General features: G+C 45.5%; 1 protein-coding gene across 19 annotated transcripts in view; it reads right to left on the bottom strand.

Moving 5' to 3' along the window:
* The window catches only part of Add1 (adducin 1), a 64,771-nt gene that overhangs the window by 11,225 nt on the left and 44,245 nt on the right, over nucleotides 1-9,301 (bottom strand). For 7 of the 19 annotated variants that reach the window (XM_021210701.2, XM_029545357.1, XM_029545360.1 and 4 more), the window contains exons 7-13: nucleotides 7,506-7,649; nucleotides 7,320-7,418; nucleotides 6,585-6,761; nucleotides 4,222-4,566; nucleotides 1,729-1,830; nucleotides 1,021-1,110; nucleotides 221-313 (exon numbers count right to left, since the gene is read on the bottom strand). In XM_021210701.2, coding sequence (XP_021066360.1) covers nucleotides 221-313; nucleotides 1,021-1,110; nucleotides 1,729-1,830; nucleotides 4,222-4,566; nucleotides 6,585-6,761; nucleotides 7,320-7,418; nucleotides 7,506-7,649 — 1,050 coding nt within the window. The remainder of the gene's footprint in view (nucleotides 1-220; nucleotides 314-1,020; nucleotides 1,111-1,728; nucleotides 1,831-4,221; nucleotides 4,567-6,584; nucleotides 6,762-7,319; nucleotides 7,419-7,505; nucleotides 7,650-9,301) is intronic. The other 12 variants (XM_029545354.1, XM_029545365.1, XM_029545363.1 and 9 more) reach the window with 3 other exon arrangements.

Genomic DNA, 9,301 nt, shown 5'->3' with positions numbered 1-9,301 from the left:
AAAAAAAAAAAAAAAAAAAAAAAAAAAAATAGAATGATGAAAATTGTTTTTTTAAAAAAGACAGCGGTCAGAGCACCCCTTCTCTACAGTCTCAGAGGACTGGGAGTCCTTGCCAAGCTGTTTCAGTAACTAAGACAGAGCAGCAGGGGGAGCTACTTGGGGGAGGGAAGGGAGAAGAGCACTGCGGACCAATAGGTAGGTGAGGATAGGGTGTGAGTACCTTTCTAAAAGAGACAGATTTAGCGGGACTAAAGGTCTGCTCTGTAAGCTCGAGCCCTTCGATAGTCTCCGTACAGTCAGAGAGGGGTGCGTCCTGCAACAGTAAACTGAGTCATCCGAGCTCGCCAGGCCCAGCCTTACAAATATCAACCAAGAAGACAGGGGTAAAGCCGACTAAGAGCATGCAGCAGGGGCAGCTGTCAATGGTACGGTTGGTGACAGTGGTGCGTGCAGACACTGGACATGAGACCAGGACCAATTAAAAATAAAAATAAAAACTAAAGCAGCGCCAATCACCTCCTCCTGCAATGAGCCTGAAAGCACCAGAAGGCGTCTGATTTCAGAGAGCCACTTACGCAGGCAGTGTCGGTGTGCACGCCGCGTAAGCCGGTGTACAGAAATTCACATAAATGTGGGTGGGCCACATTTACAAGCTGACACCCACCCACTGCGCATCCCAAGCAGCACTTAGTTGCAGACGGGAATATACACCAAAACAAAGGTCCGCAGCCCACCCCTCCCACACCAACCCCGGCATTTACGAAGTACCCGGTGGAGACCAGGGAACTCCGCTTCAAAGCAGTGGCACAGGAGCCCTTAAGTATGCATGCACTCTAAGGAGCAGGGCTAGAAGGGTGGGTACCCCCTCAGCAGGCTTGTACTTGGTCTGTAACTCAAGTCAAGTGTCTGCACTATCATGATTTTAAACAAAGACACCCACTGGCCTAGAATACTCACCTCACAACATCATTCTGGTCTTAGGCACCACCCACTAATGTCAGAGACGCTATGTTCTCTCACCTGAACAATGCTTCTGTCCATCATCACACCACACAAGACCTGGGACTGAGGTCCTGCCGTCTTAATGTCCTGTAAGTTCTGCTCTCGGATCTGAGGATAGGAAGAAAAAAGGCACATGAGCAGCACAGAGAATGGAAGCTGTAACTTCCCGTCCTGTTGTTTACACACTTAAGACCCGGGCCATGTGCACGCTGCACTCCTGTCTAGACCTGTGATGGTAGGATGGCTAGGACTCACTATAGGACACACTCACTTTAGGACACACTCACTTTAGGGTATTGGCCGATCTGCACAGAGGGTGATAAACTACAGGCTTAATGGACCGGACTACTCTTGACTGTTCGTGGCTCTTACAAGGTACTGTATATGGAAGTTGGTGGGAAATCTTTGCAATGCACTCCTCTTTCAGTGACGCTGTGAACGCTGATGGATCTCCTGGTCTAATACATCAAACACAGCTCACAGATCTCTGAATGAATCCTGAAAGGCAAAGGCTGCTGTCTGCTCCTATTAAGATCAGGCTCTGCAGTTTCCACACTTTAGAACTGCTATTTGAGAAGTTTAAGAACAGTGGGACCCCACACTACGAGCAGAAGCACCAATATGAAGAGATACCTGTGCTAAAACGTGCACATACTCTACCCCACAACATACAGCACCCCTCCCAAAGCTATACCCACACCCCCAAGTTCAGACAGCAATACACACCTTGTTCCTCATCTCCTGGACCTCTTTTGGGTTAGTGTTCAATGGAACAAACAGGTTAGGGACAGCAGAGGTGGAAGTTCTATGTCCATCCTCTTTAGTCCACTGGAATATCAAGAATATGTGAAAAGTCAGGATAATGACAACAGTAAATGACACCACAGCATCCAATCTGTCCAAAAGATCTCACGTCTGATCATGCACTGAACATCACAGGACGGAACCAATGACCACATTTCCTGGGTCACCCAGTAGAGTTGCCATAGGAGTGTGATGTGGCCATTTAAAAAAAAAACAAACAAACAGCAAGTGACAGGCCTCACAGTCGTGACTGATAGAAAAGGGCCATTGAGAGCTCACTCAAAGTCTGGAGCAAAAGGGCTGACTACTCAGCTGGGCCTCATTTTTAACCCATGGACTTGCCAGAGGAGCCCCCTCAGAGACCATTGGTTCACCGCCCTGAGAGTCACCCAACACCAAAGCCAACTGGAAGCGTGGGATGACAATCATGAGAAGCAATGTGATGCTCCTACCCCAGGGGTAGGCAAAGTCTGCACTGTGAGGCAAGAGTGGGCATCACCAAAGTTTTACATTAAAATAAATGATAGCATCAGAACGTACCAAGTATAGACTATTCCAACCCAAGAAAAGTACTGTATTAGCACCAATACAGTAGCTACCTAGTATTAGATTTTGGTGATGTCAAATATTTTATATAACTTAATACTTTTAAGTGTTACAAAATATCCCAAACAAACTTAAAGCACTTCATGAGTCTTCAGAGCCGTTTTAGATATCAGTGCACACTGCCCACACGCTGTGCTTTTTTTTATTCACTATTAGTTTTGGGTCTTCAATAAAATAATGAGATCTTTAGCCAATTCTAATACTTAAGCATGAGCAGGCACTGAACAGTAAAACAAACCATCTTGCAGTGTTATGCCTTTCAGAATATTTTTGAGAGGCAATAAAAAAGCCATAAACCATAAGAATTTAAAGGAAGCAACAAAACCATCAAATGCTTAGCCACTGCGAAGAAGTGTGGAATGGGCATGGAGCCGTGGGTACTCACTGATGCTTATCTTCTGAGATAAAAATAACTCCAGCATTTTAGTAAAAACATTAAAACAGCCACTCAGAAGCTTGAACATATTTGAAAATAGCAATTATTTTAAATTAAAATATACCAACCTGGGCACACTGCACAGAACTTGTGTTACTCCAGAACAGTAAGAAACCGACATATGCTGACCAGGCCCTTTGAGGCACACACTGACTAAATGCCTCAAGTAACTTGACTTTTCAAGCTAAGCTCCAGTGCTCACAGCTTCTGCTATAGGTGCACAGTGCAAAGACTCCAGGCAATGCAGGGTGCTCACAGCCTCAGCAAACAGGGGTTTTGTTTGTAAGGTACACTCCATTTTACAAGTAAGAAAAGGAGAGAGAAGAGCAAAGTCCCACACCCGAGCCCTGAGGCCAGCTACAGCCAAGCAGGCTCCTGAGCCCATCGCAGCTGCTCAGAAGCATGGAGGATTCTCACCACACCAGAACCACCTGAGAAGACAAAACCTTTTCCTCTTTTAAGTGTTTAAAGTGAAAGCATGTTTACAAGGAGACCACTCTCCTGCCTGCTTGTCCCTGCCTGAGCTTGTCATGCACAGACTATGGCAATGGGCTTTTGCTACATATCAGCTCAGTATCTGGGCAGACTGTCCTAGCTGGCCCATCTATCCTCAGAGGAATCTTTCAGCCCCAGGTACCAAGCATCTCTTGGAGCACATGAGAACCCTGAGCAGCAATCGTACTTAACCCAGCACCCCTGGCTGAGTCTTGTCGCTGGTGCCTGTAGATGGCCTGCGCTGCACTTAGGTCATGCCACACCCAGTAGGAGTCAAAAGACTCCCCACCATGGCCGTCTACTCACATGCAACAGTCCATGCAGAGGGCAGCTGGCATAAGCATTCGGAGGCTGTGGGATAGAGGACAGGCAACAATGCTGAACGAGGACAGAGGTCAGTGAAGAACTGGCCAGAAAACCATAGAAGCAAACTGCGTAAGAAGACACCAGAGATAAAGCAGTTTTGGTGACACAACAAAATGCACTCAGCCAAGCCTGCAGCACTAAAGAATGAGGTTTAGGCCATGAGTACTGTGTCATAAATGAACCTAAGTTTTCTCGGACAGATGCTGAGTTAAAGGCAAGCGCCTGCTTTTAGGTTAATACATGTAAGTTCTTTAGTACTTTTGCTAAGTGTAAAGTTGGGTTAGCTGGAATTACTGAAGGGGTACTTTGTATCTTAAGCAGTTTCAAGCAGACAGTATGAACTGGGAATCTTAGCTAAGACATAAAGCCGATTTTGGCTCAGAAAGAAGCAAGTCACACACAGGCAGTGCTCATTAACGAGGTCAGAAAGGTAAATTCCCAAAGCCTCCGAAGCCCCAGCTGCCCAACTTGCTCTACGTCATCTAACTATGAACAGTAAGGTAGGCACAGACCAAGCAGTTGGTAATACAGCTTGGCACGCAGACACCGGACGAGAGAGACTGCAGCAAGGGTTTCACGTGATCGTGTGTAATGTTCGTCCACACCTTAGTCTTCGACTTGGGACTGCTTCCATTCTGCCCCTCCTCAGAAGCGTCATCACCCCGGCCAGAGTTCAGCCATCTTGTCTTCTCTCGCTGCTGCTTCTGAAAACTGTGCCTGAGCGGCGAGCAAGTGCCCGAATCGCCATCACTAGCAAAGGAGTGGCCTGTGACACTGGCAGGGACTTCCACATCGCTGTACTTTTTAGATCTCTCTCTCAGAGCAGGGTATCGATAAGGGTAGCCAGTTCTGTAGCCCTAGGATTCAAAGAGGGAAAAGCAGTCCACACTCCAGATCTCAAAACAAAATCTCACTATGGATATATGGTAAGAGACCATCTCAAAAACAAACAAACAAATTAATAAATAGAGTGGCACCCAAAGGTGTTGGTTTCCACAAGCACACACACGTACACACAGCCTAAAGAATTTCAAGAACTGGTTCTCAGGTGTTTGAGCACATTTGAATTCAGTCTTCAACTTGAGCCTGTGATCATCTACTATACTTTGAAAGATGTGCCCCACATAACCCACACTTCTGCTAGGTCAGAAACAGGTGACTTCCTTATTTCACTCATCTAATACTTAGTACCCAATAGTTGAGGCAAACAGATTGCACAGAAGACTCTGGGTCCCCTTCGCTAGTCACTCCCTCCCTTGTGGCATAGGCAGAACTTCCAAACTTGTTTCTAGGCCTTTGCATTCGCTACAGGTGACAGCCATGAATTATACAAAAACAGTAGTACCTATTTTGTGGGTCTCTGACAAAGCAAGCTATTGGGAATACTGAGCTACAAAGAAATATCCTTTGAAGTGGGTCATCCCCTAGCTGAACTTCCTGATGAGTGGCCAGCCCTGTTCTCTTGATCGCAGCCATCAGACCTCACTGGTGTCTGGAGTGCTGGCCCAAGGAAATAATGAAGTGCTGTTCTAATCATTAAGCTTAATCTACTTTGCTATATAACATAGCGGCCACCAAGATGGCTCAGCAGATGAAGGCATTAATAAACCTGACTCTCTGAGTTCAATCCCTGGAACCCATGTGGTAGAAGGGGAAAACTGCCTCCTGCAGGCTGTCCTTTGACGCCCACATATATACCACAGCGTATACGATGCCTCCCCTCCTCCCCAAAAAATAACAGTTGTTTTAAAAGCATAGCACGTGTTAGACAAATGTTTCCTAACTTATCTAATGGTCTCAAACTCAGAATGAGTCCCCCACTGCAGTTCATCATGCGAGACACATGGGACTATGCCGGCCATATCCATCCATTCAGAGGCTGCACCCTGTGACAGAGGTACTCTAGAAATATTCCCACAAACAGCAGAGTAGAGAACTGCTTTGGAAGGCTGAGGTGCTATCATGAGCTTCAGCTGTCAACTTGAAGATATCTCATAACTGTCAACTGACATAGGAGGGCCCAGCTGGCTGTGGGAGCTGCCCTGTCTCGGCAGTTGTGTAAGACAGGTCACTGAGCAAGCCAGATGGTTCGAGCTAGTGCAGCTCCTCCACAGGCTCTGCTCCAGTTACTGCCTGGAGTTGCTTGCTGTCCTGTGCTGACTTCCCACAATGATAAGTTGTCCAAGCTGCATTCTTAGCTCCCACTGGGTCCAAAGAACAAAATTGTATTTAAAGATACATCAGGGGGCTAGAGACATGGCTCAGTAGTTAAAAGCACTTACAGCTCTTGCAGGACCCGAGTTTAGTTCCCAGCACCCACGCACTGTGGGAGGGTCACAACAGCCTGCAACTCCAGCTCCAGTGAATCTAACGCCCTCTTGTGGACTCTGTAGACACTGTATTCACACACACAAATTCCCAAACGCACACATAATTTAAAATAAATTCTTAGAAAGAAAAAAGAATAAAACTTAGAATGTGGCTCAGTTAGAATGATTGGCTAAGATGTACAAAGCCCTGAGTTCCAGCCCTAGCACTGCATAAAAGCAGACATGGCGCTATGTCCCCTTTAATCCCAGGACTTGAGAGCTACAGACAGTATGTTCAGGAGTTTACTGTCATCCACAACTACAGGACAAATATGGGGACATCATCCTGGCTTCATGAGACTTCATCTCAATCAATCAATCAATCAATAAGTTTATTTTTAAAAAGAATCTTTATATCATATTTTTATTATGGTTTAGCCTACTAACTATAAACTGGTAGTTCTTCAAGACTTTTTAGTATGACAGCACTCAGATACACATGAAGACAGCCATTTTGATTGTTATGAAAAACATTTGAGCTTTAGAACAATAAACAACATTCTCACCAGATTATCGAGCATCCGCATAAGAGCTTCAAATTCCTGCTCCCCAATCTGCCACTTGGGAGGTGACCCAGAGCCTTCCCCTGCTGGAGTCCCTGGAGAACGGGGTTTGGCTTTGTACTTCCCAGGATCCAGCAGAACTAAGTTGTCTGGTCCTCCAGCACTTGCCAGAGTTCGAACCTTTTCAGAAATGAGCAAACAATACGGCTTGGTTCCACAGAGCTCAAGAGAGCCAGGGGGCATAGAGAATGCAGAGTAGTAGAGCTCTCCACAGAAAGCAGTGACGCACGAGGGGCATTCTCAGAGATTTACTTTGCAATGACAAAATATGGACAGTAGTAAGAAATGGGAACGTTCCCTTATTACGTGACAGATGTCAGGACTGATGGTGGGGGCCGCAGGGGCCAGGTAAAACAGTGTGAGAAATACTGACACCAAGAGCAAAACACCTCTAGGTTTCCACTCTGGCTTTTTCAAAGGATAGTGACTGTCAAATGCAGTAAAAGAGAGAGAATATGCATAAAGCTATAGCACACACCACTCCTCCATAGGTGATGCGTGCATGTGTGTATGAAAAATTAGAAATGAAAACCCCAGCAATCTTTTCTAAGCTCCAAACCACGAGCTCACCATGGGTAAGGACTTCTCAAAGCCTCACTCTCGCAAGACAAGAATTAGAGAACCCACAGGAGCACCAGAGACATCCAGCCAAACCGTTAGCTAAACGGAGTGGCCTACCTGGATCTCACATGCAACCACAAGGTTGTGGATGTAATAGAAGGCCTCCTCCACGCTCTCTCCAACTGACACGAGCCCGTGATTCCGCAGGATGAGGACCTAAGGGAAGGCACGGGAGCTGGGTAACAAGGCACCAAGACTCACCCTTCCAGGCCCTACAACCAAATACCACAAGATGCTACTCACCTTGCTTTTAGGGCCCAGATTTTTCTGAATCAAAATTTTTTCCTCTTCATCAACCAGGATGCCATGATAGTCATGATAAGCAACATCTCCGAGGGAAAGTGCCTCCGGGGAGATAGGCAGGAGTCCACACTTCATCGCAGAGACCTAGACAGCATCCACGGTCACCATGACAACAAAGAAAAGCCATAGTTAAACAGCAACTCAAGACCCCCAAGTGCATCCTCACAGAAATAAAATGACACTGTGGTGTTTTCTTTTTACTTTTTTTTTTTTGAGACAGGGTTTCTCTGTATAGCCCTGGCTGTCCTGGAACTCACTTTGTAGACCAGGCTGGCTTCGAACTCAGAAATCCACCTGCCTTTGCCTCCCAAGTGCTAGGATTAAAGGCGTGTGCCACCACGCCAGGCAGTTAACTTCACTTTCTTGTTGGAGACAAATGAACCCATAAACTTAGATGTATCCTTCACTTCCAGGTGCTGACAGAAGCTGACTGGGGTTGTGCAGAGATTACACATGCCACGCCAGTCAGTGCTCAGTAACACAAATCATGGTTTAAGGAGAGGAACACAAAGCAGGCCCTCTGAGGACAGCGTCTCAAGGGGAAAAGTTTCAAGTGATAAGGTTTTTATCATGTTTTATTTTAGGCTGCAGATAAGAGAAAAAAGTATCTGAAAGTTCCATAAAAAGTAATTTATAACAAATGGACAATTACATACTTATAATTCCTCTATATTTATTTAAATAAATAAAGTGTTGTTGGTTTGGTTTTGGTTTTGGTTTTTTTTTTTTGAGACTATGTAGTCTTGGCTGTCCTGAAGTTCACTATGTAGATCAGGCTGGCCTTGAACTCACAGAAATCCATTTGAGTACTAGAATTAAAGGTGTGTGCCACTATGCCCAGCAATATAGTAAAGGGTTTTTTTTTGTTTTTGGTTTGGTTTGGTTTGGTTTGGTTTTTTTGAGACAGGGTTTCTCTTTATAGTCCTGGCTGTCCTGGAACTCACTTTGTAGACCAGGCTGGCCTCGAACTCAGAAATCTGCCTGTCTCTGCCTCCTGAGTGCTGGGGTTAAAGGCGTGCGCCACCACGCCCAGCTCAAGTTTTCTTTTTTAAGATTTATTTATTTAATGTATGTAAGTACACTGTAGCTGTCTTCAGACACACCAGAATTGGGCATCAGATTCCATTACAGGTGGTTGTGAGCCACCATGTGGTTGCTGGGAATTGAACTCAGGATCTCTGGAAGAGCAGTGGTGCTCTTAACCACTGAGCCATCTCTCCAGCCCCTATAGTAAAGTTTTTAAGTAAAGCATTTTTAAAGTAAAGTTGAATCTCAATAAAACATTCTAAGTAGCCAGGCATGGTGGGGTGGGCCTGTCTGTTATCCCAGCTCCTCACAGACTGGGGCAGAGTGATCACAAGTTCAAAAAGCAGCCTGGGTCACACAGTAAAAATGACTCCAAATATAAAGTCAAAAGAGATTTAAAAACTAGCTCAGCACAGAGCATGTCTCATTTGCATAAGGCCTTCACTTCACCCTCAGTACTACAAAGAAACATTTACCCAGCTTATATTCCTAAAATTCCCTCAAATCTGTTACAGAATATGCTCATTGTTAACATTCATTTAAGCTGAGATGGTGGTTCAAGCCTTTAGTCTTAGTACACTGGAGGCCAAAGCAGGTGAATCTCTGTGAGTTCAGGGCCATCCTGGTCTATGAGTTATCTATAACCCATTCTGAGTTATAGAGTTCAAGGATATCCAGAGCTACACAGTGGGACCCTGTCTCAAAAAACA

The sequence above is a fragment of the Mus pahari genome, chromosome 13 (assembly GCF_900095145.1).
Source record: "Mus pahari chromosome 13, PAHARI_EIJ_v1.1, whole genome shotgun sequence".
Classification (NCBI taxonomy): Eukaryota; Metazoa; Chordata; class Mammalia; order Rodentia; family Muridae; genus Mus; species Mus pahari.
This window is presented reverse-complemented; position numbering and strand designations above follow the sequence as displayed.